The sequence below is a fragment of the Sceloporus undulatus genome, chromosome 1 (genome assembly GCF_019175285.1).
Source record: "Sceloporus undulatus isolate JIND9_A2432 ecotype Alabama chromosome 1, SceUnd_v1.1, whole genome shotgun sequence".
NCBI classification, from domain to species: Eukaryota; Metazoa; Chordata; class Lepidosauria; order Squamata; family Phrynosomatidae; genus Sceloporus; species Sceloporus undulatus.
The window spans coordinates 230,327,241-230,351,317 of NC_056522.1; the positions used below are offsets into that span (position 1 = coordinate 230,327,241).

Below are 24,077 nucleotides of genomic sequence, written 5' to 3' on the forward strand. Positions count from 1 at the left end.
ATGGTATTTATACCCCGCCCTTCAGCCCTAAAGGTTATCAGAGTGGCTTACAATTATTATTTTTAATTAGATGATTCCCTGTCCTGAAAACTGAACATGTCACCTCATCACCATATCTACTACAAGTTTTGAATTTCTATTGCTATTCACACATACAATCTGCTCATTCATAGCTATAAAGGCTTGTTCCTAACTCTTCATGTGTCTGATGAAGTAGACTTAAATCTATGAAAGCTTATGCTACCAACTTCCTTCTCTCAGTTAGTCTCAAAGATGCTACAAAATTCCGCAGCGTTAGATCACTTTCAGTTTAGGTTTAATACTGGAGTTTATAGGGCTGGCTAGAAAGAAATGATGTTTGGGGAAGGTTTTATAGGTTCTGGAGGAAGTTTGGACCAAAAACAGAATTTAGAGATGTTGAGGGGTTTTGTGAGTCTTCCAGGAGGTTTTGAGGTCCAGAAGGGTGTTGCAAGCTGCAATTTCTCCATTCTCCATTTCTCCAGTAGACCAAGTGAAATGAATGATCCCTAAATTGACCATAATAAGCTTAATTTTAGTGAGTGTATCCAAACATAATCAAGAATGCATCTGTCACATTTTTGGTCGTATACTTGTATCTGTGTTCCTATCCAAGCTTTTAACAGAGAGTGCAGGGAGTTCCTAAAAATTTTACTGGGATTACAAATGTTCACATCTCTCTAAGACTGTCCCCATAGTTCTTAAACTATGGTTCTTAAATTTTATACCACTTTAGAAAGGTATTTTTTAAAACAACAACAACAACAAATGTTTTAAATGGATTCAACATGCTATAAAAACTGGAATGCTATCATCAGTCAATCAATAGATGTTCCATAACCAAAAGAAAAGCAGAAAACCTTTTTAGCATGATAGATACCAACAGCATTAGAATACTGGCAAATTACAGCTTAAAGCAAAGATTAACAGAACGCACAAGCTTTGCCTACTGGCAACATTTTAGAAAGCAATTATAAAACTTATGAATTAAAGATTTCTGTCCTTAATGTACTGAAAGTTATCTAGTCAAACAAAATATTTCATTAATTGCAATAGACCTGTTTTGCAAGAAAACATCTTGCATGTACAAGGTAGGATATCTATAAACAGCAACATCTCTTTGCTTTGTTCAGAAGAAATAAAATCACAATTGGTTCTTTGCTTTTTCAATTTTCATGAATATTCACTCTACAACAAAAATGAAAGGGTGGGATGGAGAACAACAGATGAATTCAAACTGCAAAAGCAGTTTCCAGTCCCAAAGCAAGCTAGTTTTATCTAAAGATCTTAGTACTATCCCAAGAGAAATAACCTACATTAATATTTCTGACAGTGTTTCTTCCTTTCATCACACTGAGTCTCCCCCACCCCAATACATCTACAGGTTTTGTTGCACCAGAAAACTTCATGTAGAAAGAGTCATCAAGGAGGATGAAGATATATATATTTTTTAAATCCAGTACAAATTCCTATTAACTGGATTCAAATAAAATACAGGCTGAGCTGTAGACAGAGATACAGTATCAGTTCATTTGATTTAAATTTGATTTGATTTGCAATAGCAAGGCAGGTAATTCTCATATAGACGTTTATTCTTAAGCTGCAATGACCTTGACTTTTACCACAAGTTCAACTGCAGGTTTATTATTTCAGAGAAGAGTTCTGAGAAGAAGGGATTTCTCCCAGATAAGAGAGTGAACTGTCAAATATACCTTATGAAATATGATTTTTGTTTCAAAACAGAGGCTCTGATTTAGTGTTTGTTAACAGTAGACTCAAAAATTATGACTTGGCCAGGATGGCAAATCTTGAAATACTCATTTGTTTATCTCATAAAGCACAGACCTATATCAGGGAGACACCTTCTGCTTTGTATAAGAGGGAGAAAAGCAGTGTGGGGGGTGAGGAGTCACCATGTCACTTACATACTTGGTGGTTTTATGTCCTTAACTATAACATTAAAATAGTTTTTCAACTGAGAAAAGTTATACAAGTCTGTAATTCTAGAGCTGGAAATGATCAGAAAGCATGATTACCTCAGAGTTTTTGATTCATTCTCAAGGCTACAACTGCATATAAATCAACCTGGGAGTAAGCTTTATGCAACTCAGTGGAGCTGACTTCTCAGTTTAATAGATTGCATTGTATGTGACTTAAAAATGCACTAAGTATCTGCATATTCTACTGTTCTGAGCTGTTTCATCTCATTAAAAGTGATATTTGTGGAGGAAGGGAACTATATTGAGCACATTCATCCCAGTAGTATTTGTAGCACAAACTAAACAAACGTGCTACGTTGAACTATCTATTTGTTTTTATTTTTGCTCATGTGGCTACAGTACATGAAATCAACTTTTTTAAAAAAATAACAATTCTGCAGTGAAAGAAGGGCGTTACAATGTTACAGCTGAAATAGTATGTCAGGTTGCTTGGTAATAAAATATGATAATCAATAAATAACAAATAAATGATAAATAAATAATAAATAAAAGAAAATATATAACAGAAAAAGGAATCAGGATAATGAGTTCAGGGGAGTCTATTTTAAATAAAAGATGACTGGGTGGTATCCTAAAACCCGAAAAACCCACAAAAAACTATGGATGCCAGCCATGAAAGCCTTCGACTTTACATACTCTCTCAGTCTCAGAGATGGCAATGGCAAACCCCTGTGAATAAACTTGCCAAGAAAACTCCACAACAGGTTTGCCTTAGTGTCACCATAAATCAGAACCATTTGAAGGCACACAACAACAACAACATTATCTATAAAAAGGAAAATGATACACAGACCTCAAAAGTAGAAGGTTAATAGTTAAGCTATTGTAGGCTTTTTTCAAACTAAAGTACTTAAATCTGGGTATATTTATCTATTTTTAATTTTTTTCTGAAGCTGTTTACATTATGAACACATAATCAGCAATTCTGTAAAACTATTGTGTAAAACCCATGTCTTTTTTTTCAAATTCTCAGCCAACAAAATGCTTGGAATACATCAACTTTTTTTTAATGAAAATTAATATTGACTAAGGTAATGTTGAGTCGGGGAACCAATGTGATGTAGTGGGTTGAGTGTTGGACTAGGAGTTTGGGAGACCAGGGTTTGAATCACCACCCAGCCAGAGAAACTCCTGGGTGACCTTTGGCAAGTCACCCTCTCTCAGCTTCAAAATAAGACAATGGGAAACCACCTCTGGACAAATCTTGCCAAGAAAATCCCATGATAGCTTCACCCTAGGTTCACCATAAGTTGGAAATGCCTTGTAGGCACTCAGAAGCAACAAAATTTTGAGCACATTTAAAACAGAAATGTGCATTACAGTACTGCACAGGATATATTCCATCTTTCCCTTTCATTACAGAAAAATCCATGTATAGAAAATGAGTACATTATAGAATGAAGCATGAAAACAGAAAAGTGGCTTACCACTTCAAAATGCAAAGTGTGCACATTTACATTTGTGCATATAATAAAGAGACTGAGAGAAAGACAAGTATGTGGAAGTAAAGAGCATGCTTCAATCAGTCCACTTCTATACAAGGAAATGTACCTTTCAGGACAAACCTAGTGAGATTTTTTTTAGTGCCTGTATGAAAAAGGGATATAAAAATATATCTGAAAATGCACTGAGATGTACTGTGAGGAAACCAAAGGTATATGTGTATATTGGTGGTGGAATTCCACAGGCACAGGACATTTTAGGAAAAAATTACTACAGTAGGAGTTGCAAATGCATGAAGGGGCATGTGGGTTCCACTTGCCCATCCACATGGAAGAGCTCTACTAGGACCACTCCCATGATGCTCAGATTGCAGCTCACAGCAGGCCTAGTGAGCACAACTAACAGAAAGGAATGCAGGGAACTGGACAGCCTCATGATTCCCACCCTTTCAGTAGACCTATCCATCTCTTTTGTATAGGAGTTTATCAGACGCATTACCTTCCGCCATACTCCCATCATGTAAATGTCATCGATCTGCGACGGGAACTTCTGGTGGGATCGCATATGACGCAACGCTTCCATTTTCGCCATGGAAGCATTATTGTAGGTGTTTTAAAAAAGGGTCCCTTTTAAATAACAATTTAATCCGTTATTTAAAAAGGGCCCTTTTTAAAACACTTACGATAATGCTTTCATGACAAAAACAGAAGTGTAGCGCCATCTGCAATCTCAGCAGAGCCTCCCATCGCAGATCGGTGATGCTTATGTGACAGGAGCATAGCGGAAGGTAAGGTGTCCGATAAACTTCCTAGTTACTGGGTGTACAAGTAACAACTGTGGATAGAACAGGCATTGGCATCAGCAGGTAGATCTACCCTAGGGATTGTAAGAGTATTTTAAAAGATACATGTTTTTTTGAGTGGAATGAAACGGTGAATTGATGAAAATCTTCAGAGTTTGGATTTTATTGTGTGAAAATTAGCAAGTGGTTATTTTGGGAAGAAAATAGCATTTTCTATGTGGTATTTCCACATTGAAATATTATTTACTGCATGCAAAAAGTTGTTTCTGCACTTGTATTTGTGCTATACTTATGGATTTAGGCCCCGTACAAATGGGTGGGAAGCACCATCCTAGTACTGATTCTAAGGTTCATGAGTGAGCAGCATCCATACGCTCCTGAACTATAGTGCGCGGCAGCACTGACATCATGGCGGCCTCCCATCCATATGGGGCTGCCATGATGATGCAAGTGCAGCGTCCGCATGTTGCGGCACTGCGCTTGTGTCACTGATATGCCACAGCATGCCAATGGTGTGTGAGACTTGGGATTACTCTAACCAAAAATCCACGACAAACTTCAGGTAGATCAGAAAGTTTATTGTAAGGACTAACTAAGTAGAAGTATTCCTGGCCACGTCTTTGTTGAATCTGAAGAACTCCAAATAGAGACAGAACCTTAGAATTCCCCATACCCCTCCCTTTGAGTTGGGTCCCTTTGGTTTAGCCTTTGATGTAGAATTTCTCCCTTTGTTCTGAAGGGGGGAAAGAAGGGGGGGGAGGTTGGCCATTTGGTTCCTAGTTCCTCTACCAAGTAGAGATCTAAGACTATATGCACCTTTGGTATCAGTTTACCAACAACCCCTCATAAAACTGCCTAACTGCCATGCAATACGTGACCATCTGGCCCATTCCTCATGGTGGCAGCCCCCCTATTCTCAAAGTGACTATCTATATCTCTACCTCTCTCTATATGTGTATCTATATTTTCCCTATTTGTGGGTGAGAACCTATTCCCTGACCCCCACTCTTCGGTTTATCTATCTATCTCCCTATCTCTCTCTCTCTCTCTCTCTCTCTCTCTCTCTATCTATCTATCTATCTATCTATCTATCTCATCTATCTCTACAAACCTCATGTCAGAATACACCCTGAATGGCTGACTGAAGGTGGATTCTGACATGGTGCACTCATGGCGACAGCTGCATGCCGCAAAAAGAATCCACTTTGAGAGGGTTAATTTTGCTGCTGAGGGAGGCTGCACAGTTTGACTGCTGTGGCCTCCCACGGGAGCAAAAATGGATGGCTCCAGCCCGCCCTTTCGGGGCAATCTGTCAAACCCCTTACTCTTCCCACATGGGTGATTTGCATAGAAAACAGCATTTTCAGAACTGAAAATTATATTTCAGGTATAATATTTTCTGAGCAAAAAAAAGGTGTTTCCTGCATAGAAAATCCCACTTTCTGTGCAAAACTAGCATGTACAAATTGGAGACAAAACAAGTCCTGAAATATAAATAGTCTTGGAAAATACATGGTTTTTGAAGATTTTTCCTACTGTGGTAAGAAAATTGCTAAAATTACTTGTTACTTCATTTGAAAAGAAATTCAGTGGAGAATGACATCCCCAGTCTAGTCTACATGACCCTGAACCTCCTCATACCAGCTCTAAGTGTATGGGGGTGGGGGGAGAGGGGTTTGATATGAATCACTGAAGCCATTATGGCACCTAGTAATATAGTTGGATGGAAGAATTATATAAATACTTATATAAATATAAGTCTGTCACCCCTTTCATGGAACCTAGCTGGCTGGCTGAATAAAAACTCAGATATGGACTTCATTGATTCTATTGGTAAAAATGACAATGGCGGGATACAAACCGCCATTTAGTACGTATAGGATACGTACTAGGGTTAGGAAGGGGCGGTGCTTCCGCACTCCCCTAACCCTAGTACGTATCCTATACGTACAAGATGGCGGCGCACCTTCTACATGGGCGCCGCCATCTTTACGTACTGGATGCATAGCGTCCAGACGTGTCGCGGCACCTATGACGTCACGAGTCCGCGCCAGGCGCCTCGCGACGTCATAGAGGCGCCGCAAGAAGAAGCTCCGAAATGGAGCTTCTTTTTTGCTCCGCGCGGGAGTCGCGCGGTTTGGCTGCTGCGGCTCCCGCATGGAGCAAATGGCGGCGGCGGGGGAGCGCCGCAAAGCGGCGGTTTGTACCCCGCCAATGTATGTTTACAAGAAACTTGGTGTCCATATGATATCCCACTGCCAGGATTTGTAACCTTTTGTGTGCTTGCATGTAGATCCTCTAATGGGGTAGACATAAGGGGGAGGGGGGGCTGGCCATACTTCTAAAACTTTCTAGTGGTCTTAAGTATACAGTAGAGTCACCATGTGCATCAATAGTGCAAGATATAAATACTAAACATTTTGGTCCCCATACTGCACGACAAAATCACCTGTGGAGGAGGGGGCTTCTTTGTTGGCCTCCATGAAGGGAAATCAGAAGGCAGCTTTTGATATCATCAACCATGGTATCCTTCTGAACCAATTCTCTGGCATAGGACTTGGGAACACTGTTATGCAGTTTTTCTGTTCTTTTTTGGAGGAGAAAACTCAGAAAGTGGTCCTGAGGGACTCCAATTCCCCAGCTTCAGGCCCATGACATCACTAAGGATTGTCCTCTATGCTGTTTAACTTCTATATGAAACCACTGGGAGAGGTCAAGCAGAGTTTTGGAGTGCCGTATCACCCATACTCGGCTGGCACCCAACTCTACCTCTCCTTCCCATTTGATTCTAGGCAAGCTGTCTGAATACTGAATCACTCACCGTAAGCTTGGGTGGTCTCGTGGACTCTACTCTCAGCCTGTTTCACCAGTGGTCAGGAATATACAGCTAAAACTAGTATTCCTTAAGATGTCATATCTGGCTAGGGTGACACATATCTTGATTACATTCTGTTTGGACTACTGTAACACACTCTTCATGGGGCTTCCTTTGGAAACTATTTAGAAACTTCAGTGAGTCTAAAATGCTATGGCCAGAATGCTGACCAAGGGCAGTTTTGAGCATATAGCTTCCTTGTAAAAAGAACTTCATTGGCTACCAGTTCACTTCTGGGCACAAGTACAGATCATGACTTATAAGGCCCTATATGGCTTAGATCCAGACTATCTGAAAAACCATATCTCCTCATACAAATCTGACAGAGTTCTAAGATCTACAGGATCTTTTTTTGGTCCCACCACCATCACAGGCTCACTAGGGGTTTTTCTACCCAATAGAAATAATGCAATTTGACAGCATTGACACCTATGCAATACTGGAATGTTTAGTTTTATAAGGTCTTTAGCCTTCCTTGCCAAAGAATAGTGGTGCCTCACAAAACCACAAATCCCAGGATTCTGTAGGTATGGAGCCATGGCAGTTAATTTGGTGCCAAACTGCATGATTTCTACAGTGTAGATGTGGGGAGAACATGAGAAAAAAAATTTAATGGAAGATTTTTAATTGCCTCTCTCTGTGAGCCTCCTTGGGCCCCACTCTGGGAGGAAAGAGGCATACAAATGAAATAAAAATACATACATGCATTTAAAAAAATTCCTCTCTCAATCTGTCTTTCATTTGCCTAGGAAAGAAGCCACCGTTGAATAAACACAAAAACACCTGATTGGATGAAAAGGCTACAACTTTATTATTAACTATAACAAACATCAAAATAGGGTTGGCCGAACAGCATAAAGTCTGGATCTGTCATCCACCAACACCTGGTTAATGGATGAACCCAAATGCTTGGTCACGCCCAAGCTTTGGGATGACAGAGGGACAGAGCTATTAAATGCCCAGCTGGTAACCGCCCGTGCGGTTAATCACATGTCCTCACATGCGATCACTCGCATCTCTGTTCCTTGCCAACGGGGGACACTGTTGCGAAGTTGCCCCTGCAATGGCTGCACTGCCTCGGCCTCAGCACCCCCGTGTAACCATTTGGACCCCCGATCCAGGGCTACGCAGCCCTGGAAACCACACCCACAGATTCTAGACCTATGAGACCGATAAATTGTGACAGCAACCCACTAGCAATGAGGGAGGGTGTGTGGGGTGAGCCAAGCTGCAAATGGCACCGATCCGGGCGCCGCCTCCCCTTCCATGCTCCCAGGCCAATCTTGGCCCATTCAGCCCACCGCGCGGCTGCTGGGAATGGCCTGGGTCATGCGGCCCAGCAATCACTGCAGCTCTTCCTCAGCAACAACCGGGCCGGCCCGCTTAGTCAGGCGACCCCATTTTCTTGAGCAAGTACCAGAACTCGTACAATGCTAATCCTGCTATCATTTGGGGAAAAAATACAAGACAAAATTGAGTGGGCAGCCTAGGATGGACATTTGAATCACAATAACTCCGCGTGAAATAAATAAATAAATAAACACATAAGGAGGGTCAGTGGAGGACCAAACTTAATATAGGAATGAAACATAAAATGATTACACCGTCTTCCATCTTCCACATTAAGTAGGAGCTCCTTCAACTAGACCGGCTTTTATATTCCTACCATAATTAAATATAGCATGCATTTAAGTATTTTATGGTATGCAAATAGCTCTTGTAAATTGTGGGTGTGTTTGGGCTTGTCTTTCATGCACACATTTCCTGTTGATCTAATGTTCATTGCCTGCCTCCTACTATTAATCAAGAGACTCTAACTGTGAGCAGCTTTGATGTCCCTTCAGTCTTCTGCATTCATTATTTTTTTATCATTAATATCCCTTTTGTAGGTATTTATCTTGTAATGCAAACCTGTTTATCTTTCCCCAGTTCTCTATACTATTATGCTAAGAACAAAATACTCATTCCAGGAAGAAACGTAATATTTCATATCATACTCAAATATATGCCTATATCCCAGATTTTAACTACTTTACTTCTCACATACAAGTAGTATATCAAAAGACATCAGAAAAGAAAACACTGTTTTTTTCTCCCTTGCATAAAACCACATGTGTATAATCTTGCCTGGCACATCCTTTATCATCTTTATTTTACTGAGACTCTGCAGATTACTAAATTGCCTTTGGTTAAAATGTAACACTGCACATATTACTGTTAGGACAGATTGCTATAAAGACTCTTTTTTTCCAGCTTGCTGATAGAAAAATGTTGAGCTAGCTGTGACATAAGTCTAAAAGAGGGGTGAAGAGAGTGCAGCCCCAAAGGCCAGATGTGATAACTGCAAAGGAGGACAGGGCACCAGAAAATGTAGGACTTCCAATAAAATGTAGGGCAGTACCAAATAAAAGATGAAACACTAATATAAATATAAATTCATTTCATGTGGTTTATTTACAACTATATTACATATGTTATATTTTATATCTTTGATAAAAGTCCTTGTTGGCTTCCTTATACTTATAGAACTACGAGCAAGACAAATGCTTAAAACTGTGCTTTACTAGCAACAAACCCCTGACTGAATCTACATTTAAATTATTCCTTTTATTTGTCCATGGTGCTGAAATTAAGGGGAGGGGGGAAATGTCTTTCAACATTTGCATTGTGTCCTCAAGCAGCCCATTTGCTATCCTTTTCTCCTCTGAGAAATGCCCTTCCCCGCTCAGGTTTTGAGATCAGGTTTTATCTGCTGCTGCTCCTAGAAAAAAGAACTTTAAGAAGGACCCATCCTATCCTCCTATTTGAAATTAGGACAGGCTGCCAAGTAGGCAAATTTCTCAAAGGAGAACAGCAAACATGTTGCTCAGTGGGCTTCATAGTCATGCTCAAAAATTTGGACATTTTGGAATTCCTCCTAGACAGAAGGTTGAAATGTAGGACATGTCCTGGAAAAGGAGGACATCTGGTCACCCGGCAAAGGCTGTAGGTTGGCCCAACCCCATTTTTGTATCTCTGAGCTCTTAGGAAAATTGTCAAGTCTTCAGAACCTAATTTTAAAAGAAAAGGAGGAAATGTGCATCCAAGCAACCTAAAATGGGGTAAGTTTTTACTTCCCGAGCACCCCTTCCACTTTAAAGAGGTAAAATAGGTGAAACCCAAAATTGGTGGAGACACATCAATGCCACCCCTTCCAATTCATCAAAATTATGCACTGCCATAACTTCCAGCCAATTTCTGAAGCTGGCGTCTTCTAACTAATCTTTGTTAGGTTTAACCACAGGTTCAAAAGGGTTGCTAAATGTTACAAATTGTGGTGAAAATAACGTGGAGATGGAAACTTCCAATTCCCTCACAACCACACCAGAGGAGAAGGAGAGGAGAGAGCTTGAGCCCAAGAATAACTCACACTCATTCCCTTAATGAGACAGAATATGAAGTCATCTGAAGGGTTTCCTGCAAGTGGTTAACAGCTACAGTGGGTCCTGGTTATCTGCTGGATAACAAAATCTGTGGATGCTCAAATCCCATTAAATATAATGACATAGCAACATAATATGCCTTATATAAAATGGAAAATCAAGGCTTGTTATTTGGAATTTATACTATTTTTTGAATATTTTCAAGCCATGGATACTTGAATCCATGGATAAAAAAAATCTGTTAAGGAGGGCCGAATGCACACTCCTTGCCAAGTAATAAAGGATATAGAATCCTTATATTAGAGTCTGGGCAACAACCTATGCTTGTTATGCCTTTTCTATTAGGGACCTACAGGCATCTTGCTTCTTGTTCTAACTAGAACATTTTTGTGAGCTTCAAATCAAACACTCATGTGTTCTCTAACACTTGCTGTAGAGAACTGACATGATGAAAATTGAGTTTCTAAGTTTCTTTTCAATTCTTCGTTTCCCAGTGTCTCAGAGGCTTACCCTAGGAAGAGCAAGGGAAAGTTCCTGAAATGTACGCACCTTTCAGAGCAAGATCAAGGTATACACCTTTCCTCAATGAGCATGGTAGTGGAATACTCAAGAGTCAGGAGATGGAGAGTTGGCATCTCCATGCAGGGATGATGCAATGATGCAAATGGCATATCATTTGTCTTAGAGATTCTGAGAATGGTGGTCTCAGTTCTATCTTTTGGCAAGACAATCCACTCTGCCATGAATTTGGGACCCCTGGACTCTGCCAACTTCTTTTGCTCAGAATGAGACAGGCAATCTGCTAAGTTCCTAAGTCAATGGGGGAAGGACTAAGCAGGAGCATTTGCATGGTTCCATATGGCAAATTTGCCTTCAAACAAGAAAATAAAAGCTTAAATAAAATGACTTTAGGATCTCACTAGAGGTTGGATTTCACAGAAGTGCCGCCTCCCCCACCAGAGTGGAATCACAACGCTGAAAGGTCCAAAAAGCCATCAGCAAATACAAGGTAAAAGATTTATCCAATACACTTTTCAAGTCAACATACTGTAAATGATCCAGCCCACAGATGCTGGCAGCAAATAAAACGTACATATTATATAGCCTGATGAATATGCAACAAGAAATGGGTCAGCTGTGGAAAGACTTTACTGGGTCTTTCAAGAATATAATACTTAAGGCTTAACAGTCTTAGATTTTTTTTTTAAGTAAGTCTTTATTTTGCAATTAATAATGAAAACCTTTGAAGAAACCACTCACCTCAACTCAACCTAAGCATGCTATTTAGATTAGGAGACTACCAAAACAAATGGCAGAAATTTTGTGTGAAAGTGCATATTAAAGGCTTCAAATTGATACTCAACTAATCAAGATGTAATGGGAATTGATGGTGCTGTAATAGATGAGTAAGAGAGAAGATCATAGAAACATGCCTTCCTTCCCTCAGCCCCAGAGCTAGTAACCATTCCAATTACTTATGGAACCATTTTGAACATCACTTTAGAGAGTATATTAAGTCAATGAATAAATTTATCAGTATAAAAACCATGGCTGAAAATTAGGATGTGACATAAGATTACTGTATTAGCACATGAAATAAACACACTTTGCTAAACACCATACAATAGTGCTTCCCTAATGTTAGCTCCTTCCCTAGCTATCTGCACCCATCTCTTTTAAAATAGTATTCTGGTACACTAGCATAACCAAATATTTATCATCTCAGGACTGGAAGACGATAGCTGTGAAATCTAGAGAATCTGTTCTGAATTGTTCTGTAAACCTGTCTTTAGTGCATCACTTCCAGTATTCAATGACTACCTGTTTCTCAACCTGATCCAAAGGCAAAGAGGTAAGTCTACAGCTCATACTGGGATGATGGTGTGGGCTGATAGTGGATCAATTGCTGACAAATTTGCACTCTGTTAGAGAGCTCTTGTTACTGTTGCTTCTGGCATATAAGCAGTGGTGCAGCTAGGTACGTGTCTTTTTAGATTGTAAGCCTGAGGGCAGGGAACCTTCCAATTAAAAAGATTGTATGTACAGCGCTGTGTAAGTTTACAGTGCTTTATAAATAAAGGTTAATAATAATAAAATAATAGGTAGTTTTACACAAAAACCTAATAATTTTACTATAAAGACCATTAGCCTTTTGATGGCCATGTCTATCTCTTCAGTTAGGAAGCACAAAAGTAACCATGTTCTTCTACTTCATCTAACATCACAGCCCTTCCATGCTTTGTAACTTTTTCTATATCTTTCTCATGTGAGAGCAACCCAAAAACCAAAATCAAAAATTAAAGCAAATATAACCAAATCAACAAAAAAGAAGATCAGTTTGCTAACCTTGAGGAAAAAAGTAGGGAGGAGGGGAGAAATGCTTTGAGCATGTGGAGCTTCACATTTTAAATTGACTTAAATCACAACACCATTCATAACTACAGAAATACTGTGAAACTTCTGCTTCCTGCTTCCCAAGAACAAAGCAAATTTACACAAATTTAAATAGTGCTGTGTAGAGTAGAGTGAGTCCAACTCAGCCCCAGAATGCCCATGGGGTCCAAAGTACTCATATCTATTAGCCACTGTCCCTCATTATCTGACAATTGGAGGGAATTCCTCTAGAAACACCCTATGTTGGGCTGGGAGTCTACCTGCACCAGAAGTAGTGTCAGCTCTGCAGCCTGGCAATAATGAAAGACTTAACCTTTGTATTTTGCTGGTGTTGACATTTTGCATGTTTACGGAAAACTGGCTGTGATTTACATGCTAGTAGTTAGACAGTAAACACTCTATGTAGAGAGATCTTGTAGCACCTTTGAGATTAAGTCAAAGAAACAAGTTGGAAGCATGAGTGAAAGGAGACTTCAGTCTATTTCCTCAGATGCTTTTGGTGCTGTCTATGCAGTTTTGCATCTTTTCATACCCGGAAAGCAGATCTGAGGTGGCTGGAAAAATGCTGCCATGAGCATGTACTGGCTAAAGGATAGGAAGAAGCCAATAAGACAAAAACCAACCGCAGAGTGAGAAAAATAGCTTAAGTCACCCTCCCAGATCTTCAGTGTCATGGCGGAGATCTGGGAGACAGATATTAGTTTTATTCTCCCAGTTGTAGAACTCCAGTTGGTGTCAAGGTTCTGGGTGCCTGCTCCTATCTTCTACTTGGCCAATAGATGGCCATGGCAATGCATTCCACATGTTTCAGTTCTGCCCAGGGCAACGGGTGGATGGTGCTAAAGGAGGTAGACTAGATGTTCTTCTATATAGTCAAAAAAGGATATACAGTAGGTCCTCCTCATAGGCGGGCTTGCCTTCTGCGGCTTTAAGCTTACGCAGAAGGCAAGCCCCATTAGAAGTAATGAGGCACTGTGAGCATGAGTCTCATTATTTCCTATGAGGCTTGCGCATACCCTCATTTCCCCATATGTGGGGGAGTCCAGAATGGATTCCCCTGCGTATAGGGAGGGTGGACTGTATACGTGTCCACGGGTTACATGTGCATATGCCACGAACAGGAATCCAGACTACACTGGCAAATGGGTATACAGGCAGTCAGCCAAAATACCTATGCTAATGTTAACACTGTTTGCACTCTGAAAAATGGACCCTTCCTATTTCAGCCTCCACCTAAAACCATGTTGAGGGGATTTCCCAACCCTCTGGATGGGATTTTGGGCTGGTCAGGGGCCAAAGTGAGAGGAGCTAGCTCTACCTCCACTATTGCATAAGAAGATCTCCAACAATGGCTATGGCCCATTATCTCTACATTTTTCAATCAGGAAATTACTGGATCATTTTCTCTAACCGATGCATATGTCTTCTAAATTAAAGTTTCTCTTTTTTTCAAAGGCCTCAAAGAGGATTTTACCTAAGTAGACTAAAAGTAGGACAACACAACATGCTTTTAAGAACAAGTGTGACTATTTGATAGTTTGCAAAGGGATCTTGTAGCACCTTTGATACTAACTGAAAGAGAGACACTGGTAGCATGAGCTTTTGTCGACTTCAGCCTACTTCTTCAGATTAACTGGGTAGAGTGGAAAGTCCAGGAACAGACTTATATAGCAGTCTCTGTGTGGGAATGTCCATAACAATGCAAAACTTTGTGAAGATGGAGATGAGGTGACAAATTCAGTTTTAATGATGGTTGTTGGGAGACAAGGCAGGAGGAAGGATATTGCCTAAAGCCAAGATGAGTGGATAAGCATATGACTGAGTATTGGGATGAAGTGTGGGAACCAAAAAAAAAAAGACATGATGAAGCAGTGTACTGTGAAACCACTGTCCTTGTTCAACCCACTGTTGATGGAATGCAGTTTGTTGATATATTTTAATTCTATTGTTTCACTTTCCAATCTTCCTCTGTTCTGAGGTACAGAGACCTCAGAATTCTTCCTGCTGCCTTGTCCCCAACTACCATTGTTAAAACTGAATTTGTCACCTTATCTCCACAACCACAAAGTTCTGCATTCCTAAGGACATTCCTATGCAGACACTGCTATATAGGCCTGTCCCTGGAATTTCCACTCTCACCATTCATCTGAGGAATAGGCTCAAGTCTACAAAAGCTCATGCTATCAACTTCTCTCTTTCAGTTATCCTCAAAGGTGCTATAAGATCCCTTTGCATACTGATTTTCCAAACTAGCATGGCTGCTATGTCTTTGTTGAATGCATTGTGAATGTTGATTGCAGATTATTTGCCAAGTTACCACTACCCTAACCAGATATGATTTTAAGACAGAGGTTGTGCTGGGTTTCAATCACATGTATTTTAAGAGTTCATTAACATTATAACAATGTTTTAATCTTAAATAAATCCCACATCAGGTAGTTATGGACATGAATTAGCTGTTAAGCAGACTCAGGGACAACCACCTTGCAGTGTTTATTACCTCTCTCCTTGATACTTTGCATACTTTTACCACAGACCAACACCATTTATGTCAGTGGGGATATTATAAGTGGCTTGATGGTTGAATTGACAGTTCACCTATAATGGATTAGCTAATGGAGTCATAGAACTATATCTGTGTTTATTCCCCTCTCCACAAGTACTGCCATGTTATCTATGCTTTAGTCATCCTCTTGAGAAAGAACAAGGCTTTACATGAAGATAAATGTTGAGGAGAAAAATTAGATGTAGCTATCATAACACTTTGCTCAGATAACCATGCTTACAATTCTCTTTTGCTGAGATTAGAATTACAATTATAACATGAACCTTGAAGAATATGGAGAAACTTTAACTCTTGCATAAGATTCAGATACACAATTGTATTCTGAAACTAACAGTACACTGTAGAAATTAAGGGTAGCAGTTTGACACCACTGCATAATTAATACAGTTTGACACGACTTTAACTGTCATGGCTCCATCCTACGGAATCCTAGGATTTTTACTTTGTTGTGGCACCAGAGCATTCTCATAGAGAGGCTAAATATTTCACAAAACAAAGCTTTGCTCTGGAGCCACAGCCAACTACCATTTCCAGAATTCCATGGCACTGAGCCAGGTCAGTTAAAGTAGTACTGAACTAGATTATTTCTGCAGTGCAGTTACAGCCAGAGTTACAAATGGAGAGAAAGATAGGCCAATCCCATCAGGCCTCCCTTAAAGGAACTGCGCCCTCCCTGAAGGCATCCAACTCCATCCTGGCCTCTGAGGGGGAGAGAAGGGTGGGCCACTGCCACCAGGCCTATCCTTAAAATACAGATCCCTCCATCTGTCCATCTGCCATGGTCCAGGACTCAGAGGGAGAGAAGAATGCTGGACCTGATCCCCTTCCCCTCAACCATTCCCTTCTCCTTCTGTGTCGTGTCTTCTTAGATTGTAAGCATGAAGGCAGGGAACCGTCTAATTAAATGATTTTATGTACAGTGCTGTGTAAATTTACAGCGCTATATAAATAAAGCTTAATAATAATAATAATAATAATAATAATAATAATAATAATAAGTATTCTAAATCAAAAGAATCATAATCTTCATTATTACATAGTGAGGGCAGAGAACTGTACTGAGTAATCACAGAGTAACTCCATGGAACACAATTTATTAAACTACACTGCCACTGTTACACTGCAATTTGTTCATACATTTTACAATCTTTATTCAAGCTAGCTGGTTTACTACTTTGGCTGCTGTATTTTAGTATTATTTTACTTTCTTGGTCACGTGTTCTGTTGACTACAAGTATATATATAAATAAGTAATATAAATAATATATGTATTAAAGACTCAAAGGCTCAAATCTAAAACTTACATTTCCCCATTCAACAGAAGTCAATTTAAGTGCACATAATTCCATTCAGTAGCATTTAAAAAGAATGAGGCATATCATTTGGAGTTGTTACAGTTTGTTCAACTCTCAGTGAAATTAAAGCTGAAGTTTTATACTCGCTCACAAAGGAATAAGCTAAAGTAAATTCACTTTATTTCATCAGTAATGTATAGGATTGCACTTGGTCAATACTATGTAGAGTTTTCAACAAATTTCACTGAAACAATTTCAAGGTGTACTAGAAGGTCACTGATCTGCCAAAGCACCCATGGAGTATAGAGATAAGTGGAAATATATATATATATATTAGAAGAATAGTAAGATTTTTTTTTCTATGTGTGGATAACAGGGATCAATACTACTGATTTTTTTTAAAATGAAAATTATGTTACTTGGTATAATGGTTTTAAAAGGAGTGTGACAGAAAACCAAAGAAATTATTAGCACCCAATGGCTATTCTACACTATAAAACTATAGCACTACAATTTTACTTTAATTGCCACACTTCTATCCTGTGGAAGTCTGGGATTTGCAGTATGGTGTAATGGTTTGATCACTGGACTGTAATTCTGCATATTGGGGCTTGATTCCCCACTTGGGCATGGAAGCTCACTAGGTGACCTTGAGCCGATCACACAATCTCAGCCCCAGAAACCCCTGTGATAGGGTCACATTAGGGTCACCATAAGTCAGAAATAACTTGGATGCACTCAGCAGCAACAAAAGTGATATTTAGAATACTCAGCCAGGGAGTATTATTGCCTCACCAAACTACAAAACCAAAGATTCCACAGAATGTAGCCACAGCAGTTTAACTGGAATCATAACACTGTAATTGTGTAGTGTGAATGGACCTCACATCCTCTGCCTCATTTTGACTTTGGGGCTGAGCAGATGGGCCAAGATAGCATGATATTCTGGCCCCAGTGCTGATTTGGGTCAGGCCCCAAGATGGCATGGGGAGGAATGGGTGTTTACATTCCCATCTTGCTGCCAGCCCAGGACTCACTACTAGCTCACATGCCTTACCTTGCTATGCTTTTGCTGTACTGAGAATCCCCCATTGCAAAAATGAAGTGACTGCCTGCACCCACATGGTCAGATGTCCCATTTCCTCATTAAAAAATGGCAATGTGGGGGGGGGGGGGTGTCTCAGTATCAACAATGGTGCGGCAAGGTAAGGCGTGAGGGAGACATGTAAACAGTCAGGATTCACATGACCCCCACCAGGGGTCATACTGACCAGGGGTAAAGGCTGTTCATGCCAGGATTGGGCCTAATCCTGGCCCTGGGGTTTTGACCTGTATAATCTGAACTGGATAGCAGGAGGCCAGGGGGAACACACACCTTTTGGCCCATGTGGACAACCCCTTTGTGGCTCTAGCCACCATTTTTGCTAGTGTACAATTATCAATGTACACATTGTTAAAAGTAACATCAGACATGCAGTACTACTAGTGATGTGAAAAGCAGTAGGGGAAAATATATGCATTCATATATATGTAAAAACAAGGAGCACTGTTTTATAGATGTCTGTTTTATGACAGATAACATCAGGAAGGCTTCCTTTTAATCAAAATCGTATCAGAATGCAGCTTGCTGGCTACAAGAAAACAGGCAAAGATTATTACTCCATTGGATAGATCTCAAAATCTATCTTCCCAACAGTTTTGGCTATTTTCCTGTGACTCCTATAGTCAATTGTCCAAACTAAATTGTTTCATACTGCCACATGTGATTAAAGAACTACTGTAAGATCTAGAGTAATAGAGGGCGCAAAACAATAAACCTGTTGAAGCTGCAGGATTCTGACATTATACCAGAGAGATCAACCTTATTTTGCTTCATCTTGTAAGAGAAGAGTTTTGGATTTTGGATTTCATTTTTACATATTAAAAAACCTTTGATTTTATAATTAATAATATAGCCTTCAGGGAAAGTTGATGTTACCTGAAATGGAAAGGCACTTTCTTTAAGAAACTATAGAATATTAAATTTAAATTATGTAAAGATAATCTATGCATACTTCCCTATCAGTGTGTGTGTGTGGTGGTGGTGGTGGTGGGCACACTGAACCAACACTCTTTCATGTCTTTCATGGAAACATGGGTATGCAGGTAAATTAATCTAAATTAATCTTATTTGTTTTTGACAGTTACATCACTAAGACAAGTTGACAGCAGATCCTTATTCACAGCAGATCTACCTTCTTCCCTTGGGTGCCTCTAAGGCTGCATCACTCTGATGTGACAACAAACTACTATTCCCAGTTCCATAGTACTGAGACAGGACAGTTAAATAATGTCAAATGGAATTGTTTTTGCAGTGCGGATGCAGCCTTAGGTACATTTTGTTCTGTTTTCAAACTGTCCAGAAACACAGCTGTGTTAATCTTTTCAGAATAAAGGGATTTTTTAAAAGGAAAAAAAATCCTTTTAACACCTTTGAGACTAACAGAGAAAAATGAAACTGCAGCATAAATTGTCGAAGACTCTAGTTCACTTCATCAGATGCACTTCATGAGATCCACATCTTTGGTGCCAGTTGTGCTTCTTTCTCAGAAACAGCAAACATTCTCCTGGTTCCTGAGAAAATAACAAGACTCTAACCACACCATTGGCCAAGATGGAAAGACAATATTATTGAACTATCCTTATTAAACACACAATAATATTGAATTTCAGCACTTCCTTTCCTCATCCTGGTACCTTACCTATCACATCTCCTTTACTTATTTCTCCTTTATTTTCCTCCTTTCCTCCTACCTATTATAAAAGTTAAAAGGTCTGTCTTAGTCTAATCTTCTTGGAAAGTTTGGGATTGTCCTACATTGCAAAATCTATATGGATATTTTGTAAACAAAACTGTGATGATTTCTTCTTTGTTATTTCTTTACTATGTATTTTTAAAAATCTAACTGCTCGATAAATGAGCTTAGCAATTATGAAAGAATGGTTTATAAACTCTACATCTTTCCATATCTATACTTGTCAAAGGCAAACTGAAATTTACGAAAGAAGATGATGAAGTATTATACTGGAAAGTATAAGGTTTTTTTGGAGAGGGTTCTTTTTTGTTTTTAAAGACAACAAAACTTAAACTTCTCAGCCTTCTTAGTGGATTTAAAGCTTTCAGAATGAACCTAGACAGCTCATGCATCTACTGGGAAAAGAAAGCATCAACAACAAATGATACAGCAAATAGAAAAGGAAATAAATCTGGGAATTATATTTCAATACATGCAACTGTCATCATACTTGCAGAATGGAAATTCGTACAGACAAATCTCTCAGGTAACTTTATTCTCTATCGCTAACATAATTTTAAAACATTTACTTATTTCCAATTCTTGCACAGACTTTTTATTCCTCCCAGATTACACAAACGTTGCAGCCTATCACTGAAAACTAAAATGCTAACCTTTCATAAACATATGGTACTGTAAATGTGATCATCTTCTATTGGGACAACCTTCCTTTCAAATGTTTTGTTTTGTACCTAGGAAGAATGAATAACTACTGTGCTGAAACTGCTGCAAAGAGTTCTGCTTAACCTTTCAATAGTGCAAGCTGGCTTCAGATTTTCATGTTTCGACTTGGAAAATGATACAGGAAAAAATGATTGAGGCCCAGTAATATGAAAATGTGTCATAAAAATCAAGTGTTTAAGGAAGACATTTTTTTCTGCAGCTTTTGTTATCCTCCTTTCCCTAAAAGAACCATGCAATAGATGATTGAGTGCAATTTCCAATCCAATTGTTTCCCTTCTTGAGCTGGCAAGGAGAGATTTTCGCAAGGTATTTTGAGAGCAGCTTTGTTGCTTGCATTTTCTTGTCATCGCATATACCATGCCACAATCTATATATCCCACCCCCTTCCCAAATGGTAACGTAACAATACTTTGTGTCTTGGCAATAATTACAAATACTATAACATAAATTAATGGTAATCGCCTGTCTCCAGAGTAACTTTTTCTTTTAAACAAAGGAAAATAAATCCAATATAATACTGCAGATGTTGTTGTTGCTGTTGTCATTCAATTACTGGGAGAACAGAGGAAGCATAAAATATCTTTTTAACATGAGATGTTCATATAACCCACAGTTCATCTAAATCCTAGAATGAGATGGCATAATGTGAAATCAGACAGCCAGAAAGAAGCCAGCATTTCAAAGTGAGAATTCATTGTGGCTTTCTTACCTCTTGACTGCAAACCATGACCACATGCTTCATTGACACCCAAGATACCTTGTCTTATAGAATCTGGCACCAGTACACATTGACTCCACTTGTGGACTTTCCAGCTGGAATTTCAAATAGGAAAAGTTATTATGACAAGCTCAGATTGTTTTCTGTTGAAATGAGCCTCAAATTTAAGCCTAATTTTTTTCATTTGTAATAAATAAAAATACAATTAGAAGAAAAGGAAAAGATTAATGATCCTGTAGCCATTACATACCTAGCTATTATAGCCTTGAACATTTAGTCATGTACAACTGCACACAATCTACTGTGTTTTTTTTATGTTGGAAAGTAATTCAGGAAGAAGGCCAAACAACCTTTTACTAGATCCTTAAGAACAAGAAAATTAGCTACCTTAAACCAAACTGGCTCTAATTTTTTAATGTTTGAAGTTCATAATGAAATTAATGAAGTCAACAAACAGCCTGAGCAGACAAACAGGAAAAAGCATTTCGATCAGGTCAAAACCCTTCTGTCTGCATAGTTCACTCACAAGGAAGGCTGAACACCCATGTGGCAGCAAGCCATACTGCTCAATAATTTTTTTGTTGCCTCCCCACCATCATACAAACATATCACCTGCCACCTCCAAGTACCTCCCACATCCCACCCAGATAACATCCCATTGGATGGCTGCCCCTTTGATCAGCCACACATTGGTACATGTAATGCTCTGCAGGTACAAATCCCTCCATATATGTCCCCTTTCCCCCCATTCACTCCATGTGCCCCTGTTGGACTCTCTGGTTTGTGTATGGTGGAATTACATCCATTGGAGTTGTCACATTTTCACTTTTGTGCTTTGCCACAACTCTGCACTGGCACTGAGCTATTTATATGCAGGCACAAAGATGCCTGTTTTCTGAGCTAAACCAGAGTATCCCGGCTTATTTTTGCTCTGGTTTTTAGCCCCACAGCACAGCTTTCTCTTTCCTCCCTCTTTCGAGGCATGCATCATATAAATACCCTGTCTTCAAAGTAGCTGGCAGCTGCTTTATTTTGCTCATCTGTTTCATCCCATAGACTGACATCTGTCACTAAGTGGATGATTTCCCAAACCAAGAAAATGGAAGCCACGTTTGGGAACATTCCCCTCCCATCCCCATTAATCCTTTGAAAATTGGTTATTAAGGAGAAACAGGCCTTTCACAATGTGCTAGACTTTTCTTTGTCTCCTCCCCCCTCCAGTTTATGTTTTTGACTGGTTTTAATTCTATGATGGTTTAATTGCTGTTTAACTTTTGTGTACAGTGGGCACTTCCAGACTCCTCCACAGGTGGCAAAAAGCATGGATACCTCAGGTTCTGTTGTATGAAATGGCAGTGCACCTGCATGTGGCTGCTCTCCCAGGACCGTATGCATGTGCAGCCATTGAAATGTGAATTTTTAACCATGTTTGCTTTGACATTGTTTGTTGAGTCCCAAACTGGGAAAATTGTGAGATTAACAATAATAATAACAACAACATGTTTAGAGGAGCTTTTACCCAGAGGAGAGGTGGGAAATAAATAAATTCTTATTCTTATACTATACCTATACATAGGACAAAGATGGACGTCTTCACATTCTCTTTCTTCAAACAAGGTGTCTGGACATTCCTGTCCTCCATTAACAGCTTCTTGAATTATAATCCTATAGCGGGACTGTTTTGTTGTTGTACCATTACCTAGGAGATTTTTAAAAAGCATAATAAGATTTTTTTTTCTACAAAGCATAGTTGCTTTTATGCATTAGTGCTCCTGTCTTTCACTTGAGTGGTATTTAATGTAATGTCCATTTTTTTGTTACACTGAATCTACTGCCATATATACTTGACTATAAGTTGATCTCATGTATAAGTCAAGGGCAGGTTTTGGGGAAAAAGTTATGGATTTTGGTATGACCCATGGACAAGCTGAGGGTAAAACTTTGAGGCTCCTGAGGTCCATTCTTCGACAGGGAGGAAAAGTTGGGGAGGTAGGTGTGTGTATGTGTGTTTGTGACTGAATCAGCTGTTGCTCCCAAAGAAATAAAAATCTCAAAGTGTTGTCAAAGCGTTCACAGAGCAGCCATTTCTTGAATAATGGAAGTTCCTGTTATTCAAGAAATGGTTGCTCCATGAACGCTTTGAGGATGGGCGAGAAGTGGGACACCTCAATGTCAATTAAGAAGGGCGATCAGCTATCCCACCTTCGCGCTTCAGGAACCTTTTGCTGGCATTTTACCAACGGTAAGTGCCTCTGTGTGAAAGAGTCCTATGTCACTGTATTTAATGGTCCTTGAGCATCCACAGATTTTGTAACCACAGGAAGTCCTGAAATCAAACCCCAGCAAATACCAAATATCAATTCTATTCATCCATACCATTCTGCTTCCCTGAATAAGTGAAGAAAACAGGGAAACTGTCCTCAACAACAGTTTCTTGTTTTACCTAAACCAGGAAAATAGAGTTGATTGTTTTATTAAATGCCAAAATACAATACCAAGAACTGAAGATGCTTTAATATTATGACTTCTTCTTATGTTATTTACAACTGTTCTCCAAAATAATCATAATTACAGTTGTTACTGTTATTAATTTCAATGGACAATTTTCTCTTTGGGTGCATCAGCACTGTAGAAATGATGCAGCTTAATACCACTTTAACTGCCATCGCACCATCCTACAGAATCTTGATATTTATAGTTTTGTGAGACACCAGTACTCTTTGGTGGCGAAGGCTAAAGACAGTGTAACACTACAAATCCCAAATCCATAGGATGGAACTACAGCACTTTAAGTTGTGTCACTCTTATAAAGAAACATTCTTTGATTATTTTAGACTGTGACAAATATGAAGAAAATGTTAATGGCTTAAATCTTATTTTCATTCTGCTTAACCCAATCTACTATTACCAAATATTTGGGCCATAGTTTTATAACACTAGAGAGTGAGCATGGTGCAGTGGTTTGAGCATTGGACTAGGACTCTGAAGACTAGGGTTCAAATCCTGGCTTGGCTATGGAAACCCAC

The 24,077-nt window shown here is 39.3% G+C and overlaps 1 protein-coding gene across 1 annotated transcript in view; it reads right to left on the reverse strand.

Moving 5' to 3' along the window:
* Positions 1–24,077, reverse strand: part of THSD7B (thrombospondin type 1 domain containing 7B) — a 628,673-nt gene that overhangs the window by 229,099 nt on the left and 375,497 nt on the right. The window contains exons 11-12 of the mRNA XM_042446231.1: positions 22,618–22,750; positions 21,043–21,146 (exon numbers count right to left, since the gene is read on the reverse strand). Coding sequence (XP_042302165.1) covers positions 21,043–21,146; positions 22,618–22,750 — 237 coding nt within the window. The remainder of the gene's footprint in view (positions 1–21,042; positions 21,147–22,617; positions 22,751–24,077) is intronic.